Source organism: Panulirus ornatus, chromosome 31 (assembly GCF_036320965.1).
Source record: "Panulirus ornatus isolate Po-2019 chromosome 31, ASM3632096v1, whole genome shotgun sequence".
Lineage (NCBI taxonomy): Eukaryota > Metazoa > Arthropoda > Malacostraca > Decapoda > Palinuridae > Panulirus > Panulirus ornatus.
This window is the reverse complement of record NC_092254.1, coordinates 7,137,687-7,161,963: the sequence shown is the minus strand read 5'-3', so window position 1 is coordinate 7,161,963 and position 24,277 is coordinate 7,137,687. Positions and strand designations below refer to the sequence as shown.

At 36.5% G+C, this 24,277-nt stretch overlaps 1 protein-coding gene across 3 annotated transcripts in view; it reads left to right on the top strand.

The window, feature by feature from the left end:
* LOC139758785 (uncharacterized) overlaps positions 1 to 22,171 on the top strand; it is a 129,255-nt gene extending 107,084 nt beyond the window's left edge. For all 3 annotated transcript variants that reach the window (XM_071680586.1, XM_071680584.1, XM_071680587.1), the window contains 10 exons: positions 503 to 662; positions 1,277 to 1,461; positions 3,968 to 4,233; positions 4,445 to 4,665; positions 9,055 to 9,231; positions 9,826 to 10,068; positions 12,421 to 12,588; positions 14,039 to 14,152; positions 15,282 to 15,438; positions 17,380 to 22,171. In XM_071680586.1, coding sequence (XP_071536687.1) covers positions 503 to 662; positions 1,277 to 1,461; positions 3,968 to 4,233; positions 4,445 to 4,665; positions 9,055 to 9,231; positions 9,826 to 10,068; positions 12,421 to 12,588; positions 14,039 to 14,152; positions 15,282 to 15,438; positions 17,380 to 17,519 — 1,831 coding nt within the window. In that variant the 3' untranslated portion in view covers positions 17,520 to 22,171. The remainder of the gene's footprint in view (positions 1 to 502; positions 663 to 1,276; positions 1,462 to 3,967; positions 4,234 to 4,444; positions 4,666 to 9,054; positions 9,232 to 9,825; positions 10,069 to 12,420; positions 12,589 to 14,038; positions 14,153 to 15,281; positions 15,439 to 17,379) is intronic.
* The last annotated feature ends 2,106 nt before the right edge of the window (positions 22,172 to 24,277 follow it).

Below are 24,277 nucleotides of genomic sequence, written 5' to 3'. Positions count from 1 at the left end.
TGGGAGTTGACATGGCATTGGATGAAACCTTGGGAGCTGAAGTGAACCATAAGATAGATGAGGTGGCTGAAGTCTTGGTTGCATTGAGGTGTGTATGGAAAGAGGTCACTTCTGTTAGAGCAAAGAGTATGTCTGATGTTATGATAGTCATGATGGTGTTGTATGAATGTGAGGTATGGGCCCTCAATAAAAAGTACAGAAGAGTGTGGATGCATTAGAAATTATAAGCCTGAAGAATGTATGTGTTTGAAAGACAGGGTAAGAGAGAGATATGTTAGTAAAAAGAGTATGGTTGAGAGAGCTAAAAAGGGTGTGCTAAAATGTTTTGGATATATGGAGAGGATGAGTTATGTGAGACTGACTAAGAAGGTATACATGTCCATAGGGGAGGAAAAAAGAGGCACGATTGCTTGTAATATCCAGTCAGAATGCCTTGTGTATTTTTGTGATTTCATTTTTTCATCTTACATTTCTTTCATTTAACTTACAAATCATTCCACAGCAAGTGTAATAAACAGACAGTAGAACTTCTTCCTCTTGAGCTGTCTGACGATCTGCTGTTTGTAGAGGCTCTTTTGCGACAGTTTCATGATAAGACAGGCTCAAGGGTGGCTGCAGATTTGATATTGGACTGGCCTGCTCAAGCCCACAAATTTGTTAAGGTGAAGTGTATATCTTTTATGACCATCTCCATAATGTTAAGATAAAGAACCTATACACCTCTGCCTTCTTTTCCATGAGGCAGTAGAGCAGCTGAGATGCAACAGATAAGCTAAAGCTACTCTTTGGTGCACAGCATAAATCTGAGTTTATAGATATAGATGTGTTATGATACCGTATTGTAGCTTCATTCCATGAGGTCAGGAAGTTATTTTATCATCCTTTCTTGATTTATATAGTTATATCCTTGCAAATGATAGACAGTAACCTTATGTATAGAGGTGCTTCAAAGTAATCAAAGTATTGGTTGTAGAGAAAAAATTTTTAATTTTGGATATAGTTTTGGGAATCAAATACAAAACCTACTTGATTTTGTTGATATAAGAACAACTGTACACTCATTATTTGGTCTTATCATCTCACTAGCAACACAGAGTAATAAATGGACAAGTCAAGAGTTCTGTTATACAGCAGCTTGTAGGCCACATGCTATGCTTTGAAAAATTATTTCACTTTCTTATAATGAATTTTTTTTTCTGTTTTGTATTAATTTTACAGTATCCAGTTATAATTGGGAGCCATATATCTCATACATAAAAGATTTTTTGCTATGTAGGTGTTCCCATATGAATATCAACGAGCCCTGAGACATCTTGCTGAGAAAGAAGCAGCAGTAGATACTACTTCAGAAAAATTTAAGATTGAATTAAAGCCTGAGCCTGCAGTTTGTGACATTGAAGAATCAGTTGGGGATGCTACAATGGAAAAGAAACGGCTAGAGAAGATCCTTGACAAAACTAGGTGAGAAAGCTTCATTTTTTACTTTCCATTTTTTTTTTCAGCAAAATATTTATACATCTTTAAGTAAAGCCTCAGTGCAAGACTTTCTTTCTTTCATAACAGTTGTACTCTATTTTGACTTTACAAATTGCATTTCAGTAAAAGATTCTCAGGTGGCAGTGTTACAGCATGGAGCCATTTTCCTTTTCCCTCTTATCACCTCTTATTGACTTTGGTGACTCTTCATGTCTGTTTCCGAGTTACTCCTTACTGCTAAGGACAAGTGAAAAGGAAGAGGGGACATGATTACAACTTTAAAGTTTCTGAATGAAACTGACAGTGTTGAGTGTGAACAGTTCTTTGAAATTATGAGGCACTTTTGTTCATCCAAAACTTGTGTATTTGAAAACCTAAGATTTTTTTTATGTTGAAGGCTTCAGTCGCAGATGAAAGTCCACATTGTGGCTGGGCTGTTATTGAAATATAGAGACAATTATGAAACAGAAAAAGAAAAGACAAGGGAAAGTACGAATTTTGTAGGATGTGAAATACCTGTCTTTTGAAACGTGCCAAGTCATAGTTATTGGCAAAGACATGAGGAGGTAGAGAGTTCCAAAGCCTCGACATGTAGGGAAAGAAGCAGGTATCAAAATGGCCCACCCTGTTATTTTTCTAATTTCGAATTCATGTGTTAGCCAGGATGTCAACATGTTCATGACCTTTGCTTCTAAATGCCACCATATATGATGTTGCCATTTCATGTGTCATTCACCTTTTTCATGTTGATGAGTAGTTGTCCATACACATTACTATGATTCATATATGTATCACTGCCATGTATTCTGGTAAATTATCTACTGCACATTTTCTGAACCTTCAGCCTTTACTGCACAACACAAGTCCACTTTAATTCACCGATGTAGGAAATGATTCACTGTAACTGTTTTTATGAGTACACTGTCTTCATCTGTTGAGTTACTATTCCAGAGATTTTGTGGACAGTCCCATTGTTACAGTGCATATTTAAAAAGTACACATCTACCACATTAACGGTTCTGGCTTGTTTCAAATGAGAAAGAATGTCGTGTAGGAAGAAAAATTAAACAAAGTTGTCATATGAAACAAGTTAGAAAAGATATTAAGTGGTAGTTCTGTAGAAACAGAGTGTAGATGAATGAAATAAGTCAAATGAAAACTCTTTAAATGCAATTATTGTAAAGAAATTTACAAAGTTGTATGATGATAGATAAAGTATAGGAAAGGGTTCCATGAATGTAAAACTCCCTCTTATCATGTATATTTTAAATTTCTTTAGCTAGGGAATTACTTATACCTTAAAGTAAGGATTGTTTCTTTATTTCAATTTTACAGCCTTCTCTCAACTCATGTTTTGGTCTGTTCCTTCTTTCTTATTTGTGCTTCCCTTCTTTTGTGGTAACAGGATTAGGTAATACATGATCCTTTGATACAAGTTGCATGTATTTGAAATATATCAAAACCAGTGTGCAAATTTATTCAGGATCTATGTCAAGTAATGTGTTTTAGTCTCTGGTGTTTAAAGGCATGGTGAAAGTTTATTGTTTAATTATGAAGGTAATTCTAGCTTACATACATTAAAGAGTAAATATGTTGTGTGACTTTAAAACCCAAGTGTACACATATAGGTCAGGGTAGGTAAAACTAAGTTGCAGAGATGGATGATTTGCACTATATAATTGAAATTTGGAGGACATAGAATGAAGAACTGAGATTTGATAATGTTATGTGAGATGAAGAAGTCATCAGAAAGATTCTTTTAAGTATGAAAGTCCATGTTTCACTTTAATACACTGAATGATGTTGCCAGTGCTGTACTTTATGTATTTGACCCACCCCAATGAATTGGGAATGGTATAATGGTAGTTGATGGATTAGGATCATAGCATACTATCATGCCCCTTTTGCAAAAATTGATTTTGCAGAACTGTGGTCCCAGTCCTGGAGGCAGGCAGGAATACCCAGTTCCCTGGAATAGAGGTTGTACTCTGCTACTCAAAAAACAGTGTTTTGTTATATTAGTTTTTGTATTCACTTTTTTCTCACATGATCGATTTTTTTTGTATACACACAAGGTTTCTGTCATTCTAATTGAAGTAGTATATTTGTTTTCACACCTACCTGCACATGCACTTAGGATTCATAGGATTCTGTGTGTACATGCATGCATGCATAGGTATGTGCTTGCATAGATCCGTGCATATATATGTGCATGTATTGTATGTGAACATCTGGTAAGGTTTTCATTTCTCAGCTATTGGTCATCATAGATTCGTGGGACTCGAAAAGACATTTCATGTCGCTGAGTATTGCATCATGATTGTATTATGTATTTCACACTTGTACACCAATGGTTAAGAATGACTATGGTTAAGTTTTGTGTTTGTAGGTCTCTTGGCAGAGGCATTTCTTTATCTCAATTGTAGTTTTGATAATCAAAAATGTATTTAAGATCTAGTAATAATGAAATGCGCACTCATTTCATTACCAGGGGTTTTGTTAAGTACAAGCGTGAAACAGCTATGTACCGGTCTCCTGAGAAGCGCCAGAAAGACTGGGATGAAATTTACAATGTTGATGGTGTGCGCCGTGGCCTACGTGTCCAAGCAGCAAGGTGCATGGATTGTGGAGTACCATTCTGCCAGTCGTCACATGGTTGTCCTCTTGGTAATATCATTCCCAAATGGAATGATCTTATATTCAATAATAACTGGAAGGAAGCACTAAATCAACTCCTTCAAACCAATAATTTTCCAGGTAATCCATAAGAGATATTTCAGTGATGTTCTTTTGGTCTTTACTGAAAAGAAACCTTGGAATTTAGGGCAGTGGGTATTATGTAGTGACATTATAGTATCTGCTTATAGTATTGGAAAGAAAGTTTAAGAACATTGAAACCCATTTTGAATTTTGATTTTAAAAATCTATGCTAAGTAATGTTGAAAGTAATCATTGACTCTCCCTATAGAATTTACCGGAAGAGTCTGCCCTGCTCCTTGTGAGGGTGCATGTGTCCTAGGAATAAATGAGCTTCCAGTCACAATTAAAAACATTGAGTGTGCCATCATTGACCATGCATATGAGCAAGGATGGATAAAGCCTGACCCTCCACTGGTGAGGACCGGCAAGAAAGTAGCTATTGTTGGCTCAGGACCTGCTGGCCTGGCTGCAGCACATCAGCTTAATAAGGTTAGTGGTATTCTTTCCTATAAAATAACTTTACTGTCAGTCATACAGTTTCTTTTAGCATGTCCTTAAAGGTTCAGTTTTCCTCATCCACATTAATTTAGCAGCAGTAATCATGAGAGCATTATGATTTATTTCTAATACACTATTTCATGTCATTGATTTATGACATTTTATGCTTCATAACTGAGTTCAAAGAGGTTTATGTAGTGAATAAAAGTTTCAGTTACGTTGTTTGCATGTTAATCATCCTTTCCTTGATTAAAAATGTAATCATGACTGAGAAAAAGGTCAGATTGATGTATTGATATATGTAACTGTCAGTAGGGTTTGTTTTGAATACTGCTTTACATTTCAAATGTTAGGAAATACTTAGGAAATTACAATAGTTTATTTTACTCATTTCATGATGCCTAATTTGTCCCTTCTTATGTCTGTACATCCATCTGTCCTGTATAGATTTGTGGAGGTATGTCTAGAGAGTTAAAGTAAGTCAGTGATATGGTATGATTTTTTTATTTTTTATTTGTTTACTGTTACCTGCATAGCAAGATGGTGTCGGGGACAGATGAAGATTGCCCTCATTTGCTCACATACATTCTCTAGTTGTCATGTATGATGCACTGAAACCAGAGCTTCCATATATTCTAAGATATATGAATTTTCAAAGATTACAGAAAGCTTGAGAGCAACAGTTTTGGATATCTTTGTCAAGGATGCTTTTGGACAACAGATGATATGGAGAGCTTTCCATTTAATTAGATGTTATGGCCTGTTGCTGCTAATGACCACATACTTTTAGTCAGCAGTTGACACAGCTCTGCCTTATCACATTCTTACAACAGATGGGATTACTTCACTTCGAGCCTCTGTTCTCTGTAAGACTATTGGAATGCCTTTGTCCAGGTAAATGGCAAAAATTATGAAGAAGGATTGTTTATGGTAGGTTTTTGCTTTTAGAGAATAAAAGCAGAGGACAAGCATTGCCATACCCTTCTTATTGTTCTTGCAAAATTGACTATGCAAACTAAAAAGTTAGTTACTTATAGAGATATGGTGGGAAGGGGATGAGGTGTTATGCTTGTATATCTTGGCAGCTGTGTTTTGTAAATGTAAATTGCAAAATGCAAAATTACAGCAAACCATTGCTCTCTGCTAGGGAGTCTAGAGTAATATCAGTTGCCTCTAGGCAATTTCTTCAAATTTTTCAACTGACTCGTATCTTCATGCCTTCTGTTCATAAATTTTGAAGATGATTATCATATTAATTATCTCTATCACTCCAAGAAATATGTATAGATGATTTTAGTTTTCACAGACATTTCTAGCAATGCAGTAGTCTAAACTCATATTGGATGGATTGTGATGAACAGTATACTGTGTCACATGAGTAATGTGTGACCATTAGTGATTAGGATAGCCTCTTGTGTTTTTTATCTCTTATTGTAGAACACTCAGTTTTAAAGCTCTTATACCTTCTCATGCTATTCCAAACAGATATGACCTGCCCCTTCTTTTAAAAGGCAGGTTTTCAGCTTCACAAAAACATCTTAGGTTATCATTCATCTTTCTTTGTACTCTTTTTCATCATTTACTCAAGGCCTGGCTTCTTTGAAGAATTTTTTCCTAATTGGAGGCTTAGATTTTTTTTCTGTAATTGGGTGTCACTTGTAACACTCATCAGAGATTGTTTTATTGAAATGGAAGCAATAAGTTCAAGCTAATGGCTGAAGCACATAAGCAGCCAGCTCATGCATTCATAAATTGGGGTAATATCTGTAGTATGAAGTATGAAGTCTGTTGGGGATGAGAGAGCTTGGGAAGTGAGTCAGTTGTTGTTCGCTGATGATACAGCGCTGGTGGCGGATTCATGTGAGAAACTGCAGAAGCTGGTGACGGAGTTTGGTAAAGTGTGTGGAAGAAGAAAGTTAAGAGTAAATGTGAATAAGAGCAAGGTTATTAGGTACAGTAGAGTTGAGGGTCAAGTCAATTGGGAGGTGAGTTTGAATGGAGAAAAACTGGAGGAAGTGAAGTGTTTTAGATATCTGGGAGTGGATCTGTCAGCGGATGGAACCATGGAAGCGGAAGTGGATCATAGGGTGGGGGAGGGGGCGAAAATTTTGGGAGCCTTGAAAAATGTGTGGAAGTCGAGAACATTATCCCGGAAAGCAAAAATGGGTATGTTTGAAGGAATAGTGGTTCCAACAATGTTGTATGGTTGCGAGGCGTGGGCTATGGATAGAGTTGTTCGCAGGAGGATGGATGTGCTGGAAATGAGATGTTTGAGGACAATGTGTGGTGTGAGGTGGTTTGATCGAGTAAGTAATGTAAGGGTAAGAGAGATGTGTGGAAATAAAAAGAGCGTGGTTGAGAGAGCAGAAGAGGGTGTTTTGAAATGGTTTGGGCACATGGAGAGAATGAGTGAGGAAAGATTGACCAAGAGGATATATGTGTCAGAGGTGGAGGGAACGAGGAGAAGAGGGAGACCAAATTGGAGGTGGAAAGATGGAGTGAAAAGGATTTTGTGTGATCGGGGCCTGAACATGCAGGAGGGTGAAAGGAGGGCAAGGAATAGAGTGAATTGGAGCGATGTGGTATACAGGGGTTGACGTGCTGTCAGTGGATTGAATCAAGGCATGTGAAGCGTCCGGGGTAAACCATGGAAAGCTGTGTAGGTATGTATATTTGCGTGTGTGGACGTGTGTATGTGCATGTGTATGGGGGGGGGTTGGGCCATTTCTTTCGTCTGTTTCCTTGCGCTACCTCGCAAACGCGGGAGACAGCGACGAGGTAAAAAAAAAAAAAAAAAAAAAAAGTCTGTAGAAAGAGAGCCAGCATTGTGGCATAGGGAAAGTGTGTTGAGTTGTAAGGTCAGATACTTGGGTCTGTGGATTTCTGTAGACTTGCCTTTGTCAGGTAAGTATGTGGAACTTGAACCTCCTTCGTAGAAATTGCAGTACTCCATATTAGGATAAATCAGTTTTTTATAACTGTACTAAATGTGCAGAAGAGAAAAAGAATCAGCATTTGAATTAGACATCCAGGTTTCAAGGTAGACCTGTTCTTTCTCTGCTTGTGATGGGTCAGGCCTGTCACCATCTGTCTTGTCTGTCTGTCATTGTGGTTCACACTTCCGCGTTCAACTTAGATTTGGTCACTGCCTGAAAACTGTAGATCAGGTACATTTTAAACTTTAAAGAGTTTTACTAGCTTCTCAAGAATTTATTGGCTTAAGACTCATATTTCTAGTTTGGATTTTACCTAATTATGCCATTTATAAAATGATATAACTTTTAACTTCCTCTATAACTTGAAGAAAAATCCACCAGTAACTCTGCTGTGCTACAAGCAACTCATTTGTTTCGTGGAACCCCTTTTACTTAACCTCTTGAATTTGTGCTTTACTTTCTTCTTGTTCTTCCTTCATTCTGTCTCTTTTGATGAAAACTCCACTGATGTTACTCAGCTCAGCTAACTTGATGTAAAATGAGTGAAAGTCACCTTTGGTGAAGCTGTATCAGTGGGAGAACATTCTCATCAAAGACTTTCTCCTAAGGAGTCTGCTCTTCCTTGGTATTGAAAAGATCGTAGTCTTGGGTTGTAAGAGCCTTTGGAAGGGTTCTGGTTAACACCAAGACTCTTTTTCAGAAATTGGTCCTGAGGTGATTATCGATAAATAACTGAATAAAAGAAAAGACATCGAATTTCTCGTGGATGGAAGTGTCTTTGTCTGTTTTAGTACTATTTTGTAATTACATTCCATTGTGATTTTGACTTTCACCAGAGCTTCTCATTTATTTTGTTTATAGATTTCTGTTCTTTTTGTTTGTATTCTTTGAAACTCTCATATAAATTTCCTCCTTTATGTTAGGGCCACGGTGATGTTGGCTAATGAATGTAGAATTTAATTTTTTGTCCAACTCAAAACCAAACGGATTTCATCCATAGAATTTTTCAACATACCCTCACTTGGCCTGATAATAATTCAGAAAAATAAGAGATTTCTTATGTCATTATAGTAGCATTTATGATCTTCAGTGATTATGATGAATTCTTTTAGTTTTAGATGCTTTATATGTTCTTGTCATGAAATGGTAACTTATTTTACAATATGACATATTGTGTATGGTCGAGTTTGGTTTTTATGCTTACATGCATCAGTAAGTTGTCATACCAACTGTTTAACACACAGTCTTATTTGTTTAACACAAGCAGTCTTATTTTAACAAATAGATTGAAAATATTATTTGTACACCTGTTTATAATCAGAGACTTAGGATTTGTTCAGGTTAGTATACATATTTGAGTTTCCAATATATTACTTTGTGTTTCAATTATACTTTTCAGAAAAATAGTTTATAGAGATAACATTATGTCTTTTTTACCCCTCAGACTGGTCACTTGGTAACGGTGTTTGAGAGGAATGACCGTGTTGGAGGCTTGCTTCAGTATGGTATTCCTACTATGAAACTTAGCAAGGAGGTGGTTCAGCGTCGAGTAGACCTTATGAGAGATGAAGGGATTACATTCAAGACCAGCGTCAATGTTGGCAAGGATATATCAGCCAAAGTATGACATCATATTCAGTATATATATGTATATACCATAGTTTGGATAAAAGTTCTCTCTGAAATTTAGTAGATAATCTTTGATTAACTTTTTTATATGTATATATGTAGGGTGAGAGGGGTGTGGTAATAAGAGGAGTATAGTTAAGAGAGCTGAAGAGGGTGTGCTAAAATAGTTTGAATGTATGGAGAGGTTGACAAAGAGGGTACATTTTTAAGAAGTGGAGGGAACAATAAGTAGGGGCAGACCAAACTGGAGATGGAAGGATGAAGTATGAAAGATTAGTGTGTACCTTTAATGTTGTATGACAATTTATAAATTGAAATGAAAGAAATTTCAGGTTAAGGATAGATGGAAGTGAATGAAAGGCATTAAGCCTTTGAGCTACCCCTACATAAATGGGAACCGACAGAAAGATAATTGAGAAATTGTAGTCAGCATTCCAAGCAGACAAGATCTAGGAGGAATTTTTTTGTGACTGATGGTGCTAGAATGTAGATGACATGTTTAGAGAAAATATGTCATTTATACACCAAATAACAGTGTTTTTGAAGAATGGTGTTAAGCTACTTCACTGACATCTTTGGTCAACAGGATCTACAGGAAGAGTATGATGCTGTGCTGCTGTGTTTGGGAGCAACTTGGCCACGTGACCTCCCCATAACAAATCGTCAGCTAGAGGGTATTCACTTTGCTATGTCTTTCCTTGAAACTTGGCAGAAGAAACAAATGGGAAACAGTATTGACCATTCTGCTCTCAATGCCAAGGACAAAGACATCATTGTTATTGGTGGAGGTGACACAGGATGTGATTGCATTGGTACTTCTCTGAGGCAGGTTAGTATAGAAAAATATATATTTTTCCATATTACAATTACAATTACATTTTAAGAGAATTAACACAATATTGTCATTATTCCAGAATCTAGTGCTGTCTAGACACCATGGTTCTATGCTATATTCCTCTGCTTTTACGCCAATACTAGAGCCAGACTTCTTTAAAAATTTAGACTTTTAAACAGCATCAAATTAGACACCTTCACAACATAATGTACACACCAATTTGTATATTTCAAAATATCATATTGGTATTTGCATGCATCACCTGTAATTAGGTGTAAGGATTAACTTACTGGTTTTCAAAACTGTATTTCTGTTGATTTTGATTGAAGTGATATCTATGAACTGTCTGGAAGAATAAGAAAACTGCTTGTGATTCCTTTCACCACAGATTACATAACTACACCAGGAAAGAGAATTTTTTGGTCAGGAGAGTGATACTAGCTTGAATCTCATCGTTCTGTGGTATAAGGTTAAGAAATCCACACCAGTGATATGAAATATATTTTGAAGAGTGTATTGATTGGAAAGTGTTTAGAAACATTTGTTAATATTTTCGTTTTTTCAATGCTTGATCACCATTTCCTACATTAGTGCCAGGAACGTACAAGAAAGGCAGCATTCACTCACATCCATTCTCAAGTTCTCACATGTAATGCACCAAAACTACAACTCCCTATCCATTATCAGGCCCCACAGACTTTTCCATGGGTTATCCTGGATGCTTTATATTCCCTGGTTCAGTACATTGATAGCATATCGACTCCAGTATGCCACATTGTTCCAGTTCGCTCTATCCTGTGCACACCTTTCACCCCCTGCATGCTTAGGCCCTAATTTTGCATAATCTTTTTCGCTCCATCCTTACATCTCCATTTTAGTCTCCCAATTCTTCTACCCTCCTTTTCTGATACATATATCATCTTTGTCAAACTTTTCTCAGTCATTCTCTTCATATGTCCACCCTCTTCACCTCTGTCAGCCACTCTTTTTATTATGAGACTCCTCTCTTACCCTTTCATTACTTACTTAATCACACCACCACATACTACATTTGTCCTCAGACTTTTCACTTCCAATACATCCACCCTTATCAATAGCCCATGCCCCACATCCATATAATACTGTTGGGACTACTACACCTTCAAACAAAATCATTTTTGCCCTTCCAGGTATCATTCTGTCTTTCAACACATTCTTCAGTGCTCCCAGAACCTTCACCCCTTCACCCACCCTATGACTTACTTCTGCTTCCTTGGTTCCATTCGCTGCCATGTCAACTCCCAGGTATCAGAAATGCTTCATTTCCTCCAAGTTTTCTCCATTGAAACTCACCCAAACTAACCTGTCCCTCAGTCCTGTAATAGCTAATAACCTTACTTTCATTCACATTTACTCTCACCTCTTCCAAACTCGTTGACCAACTTCTGCAATTTCTTACTTGAATCTACCACCAGTACTGTATCATCAGCAAACAACAGCTGATTCCTTCCCAGGCCATTTCATCCCCCAGTGACTGCATACTCATACCTTTCTCCATGACATGCATTCACCTCCCTCAACACCCGATAGTTGATAATTATCTACTGTATATTTGTATACATGAACATCAGTGGAGGTTGGATATGGATATCATACTCTCTCCCGTTCAACCAGTATGTCATCTTTCTATCCTTATTATAGTGATACAGTGTGCAGAATTTGTAATGATGATAATAATGTCTCAATTTGTTTTAGATATTAATTCAGGTAGGATTTTAACTTGCTAAAAATTATTTGATGTTTATTAGATATCCCACTTAATGGAATGACTTCTGTGTATTCTGTTGACTATTTACTATTTTCTCTTTAAAACTTTGGTTGCTATGCCTCCTTAGGTTGCCTCTTTCCATTCTACCTTCTTGTGGAGAGAATTAACAACATTTCATCCTTGTTATAACCTTATATTCTATTCTAAATACATTTCATAGTTTCACCTTTTAACTCCATCTCCTAAACACATTCTTTTTTTTTTCATTTGTAAGTTAACTATCCTGTCTTACTTTTCAAGTTCTGTTTCAACAAGCAAACAAAAAGCAAAATGGTGGATAACAGTCTTGGATGATTGAACTGAGTTTAAGAATGTGTGAATGTGTAGTAGACTCCTGAATGCAGCTGTAGTGTAAATAATCAGAGTCAGTCATTGCTGGGGAAAAGGAAGCCCTTTAAAGCAAACTTATTCTTTTAAAAAATTTGTGATGATTCAGTTAGTGAAATGGTTAATTAATGTGCTTCTTGTTATCTCTTATAAGTAGGTACTTTGAGTGATGACAATTTGACTATTGTAGTGATGATATTTTTACATTTTAGGGTGCAAAGTCTATCACAACTTTTGAGATCCTTCCACAACCACCTCCTTCTCGTAGTAATGACAATCCATGGCCCACATACCCCAGAGTATTCAAAGTGGATTATGGACATGAAGAGGTCAAGGTCAAGTTTGGCCGTGACCCTAGAGAATACAGCACGCTTACAAAGGTTTGTGATCTTATTTTAGACCTTGTAATATATGATAAGGTTTGGTATTCTAGGAATGATTTAGAATGGTTTATCATGCATAATAGAATGATGAGTGTGTGCAAAATATCTGATTGGTATTTAGTAAGTAAAAGATATCTATCTCTGTCTCTGATCCCCATTCCCTACGGGAACTCCCTCAGGAGGGTGGCCAAGACAAAAGAGTCTCTATAACTCGTGAACTCTAGTGCTGCTTCTTATCCATCTTTTGGAAAGGAAAAGGGGAGGGAGGATTTCCAGCCACCTGCTTTCACCCTTCTTAATCACCTTTTAAGATGAGGGGAATAAGTGGGCAGTATTCTTTCTTCCCTATCCCCAGATTTTCAACGTGGAAGGTCTAACAGATCAAGTAGACAACATTTTGTTGTAGCAAGGGAGTGAGTGGAAAGGACCTCATGCAATAGTAATACAAAGAAAAATCTTTATCATTGAATTTATGTGAAAAGATTAAATGTAGCTGCAACCGGGAGACACTTCCAGCATCACAAATTTGTATGGGCTTGGGTCCAAAGCAATAGGAGTCCCATTCACTTAAAAAAATGAAGGTTTAAGGAACCTGTTTCATTCTCAGGCTGTGGCCCACATTGACATATGAGTTATAATCATTTACATCCTCCACAAGGAGATAAGATAAAAGAAGGTGCTATAGTCTCTATTTTCCACACTGTGCTTACCAAATTTGCAAGAAATGTCTGTTCCTAGCAGCACTTTCCATAAAGGATACGCTGATACAGTTGATGTTATGTTAAAATGAAATTGAGTACAAAGTGGCCACTGAACTATATTCTTTTTTATGAATTTGGTCACTTGGGCATTGTTAGATTTGATTGCAGTAGCAGTAGATCACAAATTTGTGATTTGTGGGTCTTTAGTTTTACATCTGTGTTTTGGTCAGTTTCAGGAGGAATCAGAGAATATGCTTTTATATATTTTCTCCACTGTATCTTCATTTTGGTTTTTCAGATAAACTGATCTACATGTGGAAGAAATTCATTGTCCTTATGTTACTTATTGCATAATCAAATATATATGCATAAGTTTGCTAATGATAGTCATTGTATAATTATTGATACTGTTTTACTCTGAGACTTTGTATATTTGATCCTCGCTACTTAAATCACATAGATAAGAAAGAGGATGGGTTTAAGGAAAGCAGGAAGCATAAAAGTGAAAAGTTTGGAAGTAGCTCAGCCTTGGGCTGCAGATGCCTTAAGAAAGATTTTGGGTAACACCAGGACTCTTCCATGAAAATTGATCCTCAGGTAATTGAAAATAAAATACAACCATTAGAATAAACTGAGTTTTGCTGGTGTAGAATATAGTAACTGAAATTTTAGTGTGATTTTTTTAAGCAGAATACTTGCCGTGGTCTTCCTGTTTGAATTCTGAAGATAATCTGTTTTCATTGAAGGAATTCTTGGATGATGGGACGGGAAGAGTGGCTGGTGTGCGAACTGTGAAGGTAGAGTGGACAAAGGATGAAAGTGGCCGCTGGAAGATGGATGAAGTTGAGGGATCTGAAAAGGTAATGTATTATACCAGTCAGTAATGTATTATACCAGTCAGGATTTTCACGTAAGTTACATATAGACAGACTGGAGTGTTAAGATTGTCACATTGTAATCCTTGGATATTAACTGTGTTTAAAAAGTGCAGTAGAGAAATAAGACGAAAATCAACTTAATGTCAAGGGGTTAATTTATGTTATTCAGAGGAAGCTTGAAGGATATGCTCTTAACTCTATCCAGTCTAAGCAGCTAGAACTTTACTTGGAGAGTCCATCTACCCCAAAAAATATTAGAAAAACTTACCTCATCAATAGGTGAAACAGTCTTCATGTTGCTGTCCCCCTGAGCTGAGGTCATCTCATGGTCTGAACACTGGCTGACAGCCAAAAAAGTATAGGCTTCTGAAAATGACAAGTCCATCACCAGTCCACATTTGGATATGTGGTTAACAGATATACATGACCTTCAGTCAAACATTTTTTTCACAGTGCAGGAATTTATTTCTTCTAACACAATTGATTATCTCCTCTAGATTAATATAGTTTTAAGAACACATGCATTTTTACTTGGAAACACAACTGCATTCAGTTGGAGGTAGATGCTGGCTTACTTGCTGTAAGACTGCATCTATTGATGTCCATCTAAATAGTAAGCAGTTTCAGATTAGAATGATTATCAGTGGAATTCTCTGTTTAGCCTTAGTTTATTGATGAGACTTAACAGAAATATTACTGGTATGATTACCCAAGACTTCAACTATGATTCTGAAATAAAATCCCCACCCTGAATCTCTGTTTGCTAAGACTTTGTATTTTACCTAGCTGTTCTTCCTGTGAAATAGAATAGCTACTAAGAAATTGTTTTACCAAGAACCTGGAAAGATAATTTTTGTAATGTATTAGTTCTGATGAGAATGCCTGTCAGACAGAGATTTTCAGTAACCAGCATGAGCCAGAGTTCAATAGGGGTAAACTTTTTGAACAGTCTTCGTCATCAAAATTGCCCTTGAGATCATGATCACTGGCATAAAAAAGGGTTTAAAATTATTTCTCTCTCTCTTTTTGGTAATTAGATAGGTAAGTTGTAGCAGAGTGATGGGAAGTAAAGTGCTTGTTGTTTTTTAACATTTTCTGCCATTCTTTATAGGTGTTCAAAGCTGACTTGGTGCTTCTGGCAATGGGTTTCTTGGGACCTGAACGATATATCATTAAAGAGTTAGAAATGGAGCAGGATCCACGCTCTAACATTTGTACACCAGCAGGCAAATATTCTACAAGTGTTGACAAGGTCTTTGCAGCTGGAGGTATGTATATTAAAGCAGAAATACGGTATTAAACCATGATGATGAGAATTTTCCTCAACCCTTTTTACCCTCCAGTTGCAGCAGTCAGATTGATTTGTCTGCTGCATGACTGTACTTGCATATAAGCCTCCTTTCACCTTGCCTTATCTTTATCTCTGTATATGATCAGGTTGAACTTCATCAGCTCCAAACATATTCAGTTACAAATTTAGTCCCTTATGTAAGCTATTAAAGCAGATCAAGAATTAAAATGCCACAAGTTTGAGCCTTGAGGCACACCAGTGGCAAATGCAGTCGAATTAGAAAAGATTTCTGAGACAGGCTTCCTCTTTTCCTATAAGAGAAAGATCCTTTGTACCTAGCTGAAAATCCACCTCTTCAACTTTTTGTGTGAGACTGTGTCATATGGTTTCAGGCAGCCCAAAAACACACAATCCACCAATCTATCTCTTTTATTTAAAACAGCCCACTTTATCATAGAAGTCTAAAAGGCCTGTTATGCATGATCTCTCTCTGATCCCATCCTTGAGGCTTAAGGTACCAAATTGACACCCTTACTCGGCATGAAAAGGCTTCTTAATGTGTACTTTTTTCCTATCCAGTGAGGCAGATGTCAGTTCATTTATGTAGCTTTCCTCTGACTTGTATGTGCATGTTTTCAGTATAAGGAAATATTTGCATAAGGTGAGTAACTCAGAGTAGGAATCGATAGATATATGCGTGGACCAGGGTGATTTGAGGATGTTCTGCATTTGCTGCTCTGCAGTTATAGTTGGAAGGGACATTTAGGGTATAAATATATATCTTCAAAGTGAAGGTCATAATTAGAAGGTATATATGCAGATGGAAAATTTTAGGAATATTTGGAGGGAGCATAAGGAAGGTAAGGCATGGAATATTTTAGCTGTACTCTTCTATATTGATGTTTCACTTTTATTGAAGAAGTTGGTAGGCAGCCAGCAACCAGGAAGGTATATTACCAGTACTACCTACCTTAGTACCAGGAGGGTTAGTGATAGCTGCATAGTGAGCCAGCACTTCATTGGTTGTCAAGTTGCATTCCTCTGACCTAGGTAGGTATCTTTTCTTTCTGCCTCACCTACACATGGACTGCTGGTATTCTGTCCACAGACATACAAAATGCCTCTCCCTGTCACGCACAACACTTGACTCACATAGCTCATACTTCATAACTCTAGATTTCCTTTGGTGAGTGCTATGTGCTAGCCCTGCCTTTTGGCAAAGTGTTAGGAACGATGTATAAAAGTAGTAGGTAGGAACATTTCGGTAGGCTATTAGGTAGAAACTTTAGGTAGAAGTAGTAGGTAGGAACATTAGGTAGAAGTGGTCATTAGGAACATTAGGTAGGAGCCTCTGCAACACTGCACTAGACTGGCCCTCTGCCACTGGCCTGTTAAGGGTGAGGCACTAGAGGCTAAGAAGCGGCACTGGAGTTCACTAGTTATGGAGACTCTTGCTGTGGCTCCCCCCTTGAAGGAGTTCCTGAAGAGAACAGGCATCATAGATTTAGATAGATAGACAGATTCTCTTTATTGCTTTGTCCATTAAGTTCACTTCTGATATAAGGTGGATCAAGTGCAAACAACCTCACAGTTCATTCATGCACACCTTCATCCCTGATATAATGAGTTAAAAGTAAAATATGGTTTAAGAATATAAACTATAGAATGAACTATGGTAGGAGACAAGTCAGTCATGAATAGATAAGGAATAGAAAATAAGGGGTGGATCGTCATATGTACAAGTATTAAATTCAGTCCTATGTTTGGTAATGGAGAAGATTAGGTAGTAACAATATTTAGGAGTGTTATATTAAAAAAGAGAGGATATGGCAGTTGCATTAGAGTGTGAGATAAGGAGCAGAATGGAAAGATTGAAATGGTAGATTTTATTGTACATGTGTTTACTATAACCCTACAGATTGTCGACGTGGTCAGTCTCTTGTTGTATGGGCCATCAATGAAGGTCGTCAGGCAGCTCGTGAGGTAGATGCATACCTCATGGAATCCTCAATGCTCCCATTAAGTGGTGGTGTTGTCCAGATCACACAAAAGGGATAGATTATCCAATGTGTGACTTAATTGGTATACTGAATGGGTACAAAAATCCCTACTTGAGTTAAGGGGTCCAACTGATCTACTTAATTTTACAGGAATTGTTTCTAAGGTCACACTCACTGTCAGTTGTGGTCTGTGTGATACGATGATCCACTCTACTGTTGAACAGCTTTTGAGGGATTAAATGACATTTGTATATATTGAACAGATGGAGAATGTCTTGGTTCCATAATGTCAGAAGATTAATTTCCATAAGCAGTGAGACAAATTGAGCATTAAAGATGTCATCTGTGGTTAGATGAATTAATAGCTTTTCTGTGTTGAGACAATATCCAGTCATGAAATAGGAATCTTTGTTCTTTTATTGCTGTAAATAATAATTAAAGTTAAGGTTATTCTGACTTCCTCCAATGATGAAAGGTTATATGTTAGTGGTTTGTGTTACAGTTGTCCGTCTCATCTTATGTGTGAATTATTTTTCTGAGTAAACACTTGTTATGTATGTATGTATCTATCTGTCTATCCATCTATCTATCTATCTGTCTATCTGTCTATATATATATATATATATATATATATATATATATATATATATATATATATATATATATATATATATATATATATATTTACGCAATATTGATGCACTTATCATGTAATATCATTGATGGCAAACAAAATGATTGTGATAAGTTACCTGAGTGAAGAAGGTATCAGGTTGAATGGATAATGAGTTGTATATTGAAAACTGTTTTATCATCTGCACTTTCTTACATTTAGTACCAAATAGGAATATCAAAATTACACTTGATTTATTCTTAGTGGATGGTTTTCTTATGTCCCAGTCACAAGTTATCTTGTGTAAATTGATTATTATATAACATATTATTTAATGTATTAATGTTAACTTTCTTTTTGCACTACATAGAAGTAATGTGATAACATTATTTCATATTTCATTAACTGTTAAACTTATTAGGGGCTATCCCTAAATCCATAAGGCTGACATTCCCTATTTTATGAACAATGGCAACTAAAGACAAATAAACCTGCTGCTCTTGTCTTTTGAATGAAATTTTTTGTACTTCATTGTGTAAATTTTACTTATATCAACAGTAAATATAGATAGTACATGAATTATTTGCTTTGCAATTGAGGGTTTGTTGCAGTTTGTTTGTGATGAATTACCCATTTCCAGTGCTATGGCTGTTGATGTTAGTACTTGTAACTTTTTTCTTTGTGCAGTAGATATTGCTGAGAATCTGAAATTTATGTCAGTTGTGTGTGCACCTTTGCTAGTTTTAATGAAATTCCTCCAACATATCTTAGGTAGTATTTTGATATGTAATTACTCTGTAATTACATACTTATCCCAGCAAGGTTTGTTTAGAGTGAAGTTGATGTTGTAATTATTTGAAAACCTTTTGAATGAGTGATCACGTTATTGAGTATTTTTTTACTGTTATATATATATATATTAGCATGATTATGATTTCTATCAAGGGTTAGTTTCAAAATCTGGCAGTGCTAAGGGTAGTGTTATTTCCCATTTTATAATCCTTGCTTTGCCATTAGAAATTATGGTAATTGCATGAATAATTGTGTAGATAGTATAAGTCCATAGCACCAAAAAGGTGCCTCTTCCAAATTCTGTAAACAGTAATAGGAAGTAAGTAGTCCCAGCAAGCTAGAACCTAGTAAAGAGAATTAAAAAGAAAAAATCCAGTTTTATTAGGATACAGGGTATGAATTAACAGAAAATTTCTTTTGCAAGAAATTCATCAAAATTTGGTTATATTTTCCATTTTGTAAAGATATGTCACAGGTTTCTACAAGCCAAAAATGGTCTCTTAACCTTGTTTGGCCTGTTCCTATAGGCCAAACAAAACTAAGAATATATTCTGAAGAATGTGACGTGTGATATGTGTTATCTAAGTTGATTTATTTATTCACATATAATTACTCCAGGATACCTCTCTAAAAGAGGCTTTGTTTTACCTCAGAATCCTTTTTTTCAGGTGCTTCTGCAGCCCTAAGGCTCACTAGCAAGGACGAGATGGACTCCTTTAGAATGAGAAGATATTGAATGAGACTATACCCTGTCTCATCCACTGATAATGATACAGCCTCGCAAAAGTTGACTTTTCACTTGTAGTCTAACTTCAAGCAGGCAGAATCTTGCATTACCTCACTAATGTGGGAAACAGTGATCAAGTACAATGAATAACACCACAACTTCCTATCCACATTTTGCCCCAGGAATCCCTTCTGTACTTAGGAGACTCCTGCAGTGTTCAGGAACCTGCTGCTATGTCCACCAATGGGAATCACAGGTCATAAAGTCTTGTAATATTGTTTGTGTGTCTTATGTTCAGAGAGTACAGGGCAGTTGAGTATGCAAGTGGTCAGTGTCTTCTTTACGGTAGCTGCATCATGGACATGAAGGGTTTTGGAATATGTTGAAATGGTGTATATAATGTTGTTGTGATGGGTTATGTCCAGAGCATAAGAGAGAAAGTGTGACTCATGTTTGTTTGAGGAGTGTGGTTCTTGATGGGTGTATAGACGTTCAGTGGGTTGGAGTTTAAGACCGAGTTGGGAGGTCAGTTGTTTAGTGCTTTATCTTATTATATGAGCATGCATGTGTTTGTCATTGTTATATTCGTTGGGGACGGGGATCTTTTAGTAAATGTTAATGTAGTGTGAGGCAGGGGTAATCTTTTTATTTCTCCTGAGGGTTTTTGGTTGGTAATAAAGTAGTATGGGTGGGAGGGGTCTGTTGATGTTGAATAGAACTGAGTACTGAACATGTTAAGATGGGACTTTACTTAGGAGGATCTTTGTTTCATTATGAAGCTGTTTAGTGTTTAACATTGCTAGGCAGCCCGTGACTTTTCTGAGAGCACTATTTTATGTGCTTTTGGAGCTTTGATATATTTGCATTTGGGAGGTTGGAAGGTTTGATATATTTGCATTTGGAAGGGTGGAAGGCCAAAGGGGTTAAGCATGGCTCAAAGTGGAGCAAATGAATTGTTTGTATAGGATGTTGAGGGATTTTTCTTATCGTCTAAATCTGGTGGCAGTTAATGCTCTGAGGGTATTTAGTTTGAGTGTTGCCATTGTGTCAACGTTATTGATGTGGGGAATGAATATTGTGTGTGTCATGTAATATGGTTGATGTGTTGTTGGTCAGTGGGAGAGACCTGTAAGTGTTACTTAACTTTGCCTGCTTTAGGTTCTACTGTGAGTGAAATGTCACATTTGATGAGGCTGTATCACTGTCAGATGATGAAACATAGTACATTCTTGTCAAAGAACTCCTTTCATCAAAGAAGTCCATCCTGTCTTGGCCGGTGGTTGTAGCACAGAATTAGTGCTGCAGGAGTCCTTGAAAATAAAAAGTCCTTGGATGACACTGGGACCATTATGGAAAGGGATACTGGGTTCATTATATATTAATGATTAAATGTAGCTTTATTTATTCATTTTCATTTACTTCTACATATATGTATATATTGATTAAAACATGCAATAGTGAAAGCTAGTCTAGTTGTCACATTGATGATTTAGTGGTAATTGTGAACACATGTCATAATGAACATTGACTGGGCTGTGGTCAGAAAATTCAGTTTTTCACCAAATGTTGTTATTTAGTCTTCTTATTGTCCATATACATATTCACTTCTCTCTCCTCTCTCCTATGCCCAAGATGTGTCATGCTCACATGACTTCTCTTGTTTAAGGAGCTGACCTCAGCTCTGCCAACTGCATGTGATAGTGATGCCTGGCCAATGCGAAACTTTGTCTTCCATAGATTATGGTAGATAAGAATACAGTAGACAGTTCCTTGATGTCATAGATGTCATATAGATTGTTAACTGTATTTGAGTGTTGTGACTAAGATAACTTGGCCATGTTAATTGATTTGCAGTTGACCTTTCATTTACTGAATGATATACATTAACTGCACATCACAACTAACTTACTTAATGCCACTCATGTGATAGGATCCGTCTACCTAAGACATTAATCACTACTTCATTTATCAACAGTAAACTTGAGGTTACAGTTTATTGTGAGAATTATTGTAAATGCTCTACCTTATTTGCAATTTTAAGCTTACAGTTGTCAAAGAGCAGTGCATGTAGTGTCATGCTCCAGCATTCGTTTGTTTATGCTAAAAGGCTTAATGAAGAATATATAAACTGTATCTGAATTTAATAAACTTTGTTATTCTCTTTTTAATACATATCTAATTATATTCTGGAAATTGGTAGAAATCAGTCCACTAAATTTGCAAAAATTTTTTTTATTTTTTAAGTTTATAGAGGTGCCTTTTCTGTTGTGGTATGTACTGCCTTAATGGATAGAGGAGGCAGTGTTTTGGATACAGTTACTCATTACTCTCCTTTGAATGTGGCAAAAGGTGACATGATTTAGATAATTGTTTTATGCCAACGATCCTAATTTAAACTTCATAATTTTTTATATGTATATAGATTAAATCAACCATGTTATCTGCCATAGAGCATATATGTATATATTTTAAATCCAACCATGTTATTTGCCATAGAGCACAGGTATGAACCTCACTGCTTCTCTGAGATGATTTTACATATATGTATAGAATATTGTTAGTAAAAGTAAACAGTGAAGCTAATACTTATTTCATCCTCAGAATCTTGGTACAGAATCTTTACTTTTGTGTACAAATTGTGCTTTAATGCCCAGAATTTGTCATGGGATGTGTAAATCAGGTGGGATGATTATGGTAACTTATTAAAAGAATTACCCCTGGGAATAGGTAGAAAAATATTACTCGGGTATCACAAATGCATGTTGTAGAAGGTGATTAAGAGAGGCAAGAATTGGTGGCTGGAAGCCCTCCCCTTATATGTTGTAACTCAGTAAAAAACAGGGATGGGTAGATAGTAGTTGGTATGCAGCCACTGACCAGGAAGGTATATTACAGGTACTACCTGCTTGGGTATTGGGAGGGTTAGTGACGGCTGTGTAGTAAGCCAGCACTACAATGGTAACTACAATGGTGCCTCACCCACACTTGGACTACTGACATTCTGTCCACATACATATAATCTCTTCTTGTCACACATAACACTTGCTAACACTTAACTTGCCCTGCTTTTTGGCAAAATGTTGGAAGCAATAAGTTGGATGTTAGACAGAAGCATTAGGTAGTGGGTAAGAGCATTAAATAGAAGCAGTAAGTTGGAACACTAGGTGGAAACATTAGGGAGAAGCAGTTGTTAGGAACACTGGGTAGAAGCCTTTGAAAACTACACTGGAGTTGCCCTTTGCTAGTGGCCTGTTAAGGGGGATTTGCTAAAGGTTAAGAAGCAGCACTAGAGTTCAACAGTTATGGAGATTGTTTTCCCGTGGCCACCTCCTTGAGGGTGTTCTTAGAGGGAATGGGCATCAAGGATATGGATAGATAGATACATAGAAACAAGAACGGGATTTGTCCTCGAAGACTGGTGAATCTCATTGTGTTTGGCTGTAACCAGGATGAGAAGATTGGTGAAATACATGCTTATAATTGTTGAAACATGAATAATCTGATTCTAATTGAAACTAATTTGAAGGGGGTGGTGAGAATTGGGAATGAACTGGTGGTTCAGTCTGAGATTTGAGGGTAGGAATGAAAAAGAGAGCCATGTAGACCAGAGGTGCTATAAAATCAATGCCAGAAAGAAAAGACGAGTCATTTGAAGAAAATATAAAAAAAATCGTTAGAGAAAAGTTCGTGGTGAAGTCAAAATTATGATATTCCATACTTTGATAATATTGCTACAGATACACTGAAGTTTATAGGGTTCACAAAGGTGGAACAGGAAAAATTAATGGGTCTTGCAACGGTGTCATTTTTCTCTGCGAAATGGTGAAATGGTCGCAGAACGCTGGAATAAACCCCCGCAATCATTACTATAATCAGCATAAACTGTTAAGGAAAAAAGCTAAAGGGTATTTCTAGTCGGTGCCATTAATTACAAATGAAATAAGAACCTTGATTGCTTCAACTTCTCATATACAAACAAGGCTTTATTGTCAGCTCTCGCACGCAGTTTTACCGAAGAAAATAGCCCAAAATCAACACCTCAACTAATACTTTTTCCTTATAAAACTACCATACTTTATTAATAGAATTATATTTTTTTCTCAAAGTTTGAGATATTGATTCCTAGCGGAGAGAAACGTCAAACAGACATGATGAAAGAATTTCTATTATAATTTTTTTTTCTTGGGAGGGACTGCAAATCCTCCCCTCCTATATTATTGCATTCCAAAAGAAGGTTCTAAGAGAGGAAAGAACGGAAATAGTTGGTCCTAGTAGGCTCTGAATTCAGTCGTCTGGTATAATGCTACCTCACTTAGGCGAGAAAGTGAGGGAGAAAAAAAAAAAAAAAATAAATATATATATATATATATATATATATATATATATATATATATATATATATATATATATATATATATATATAGGCCTATAGAATGATCATAAAGAATTTATTATATAATCCTTTGAAGAAAGCGGATATTTGAATATGTATAAAACGGGATAGAATTCTGTTATTGGCTGCAAGGTTAATCTATTCTTTGAAAGCGGAATGTTCCATTTTTATTTCCAGAATCGGATATCACTCATAACTGCCGGAACCCATATGACCTTCAGTAAGCACTTCGTCTTTGTGAAGTACGGACGTGTTTTGCTGTAACGATAAAAACTATAGACGTATCCTGGT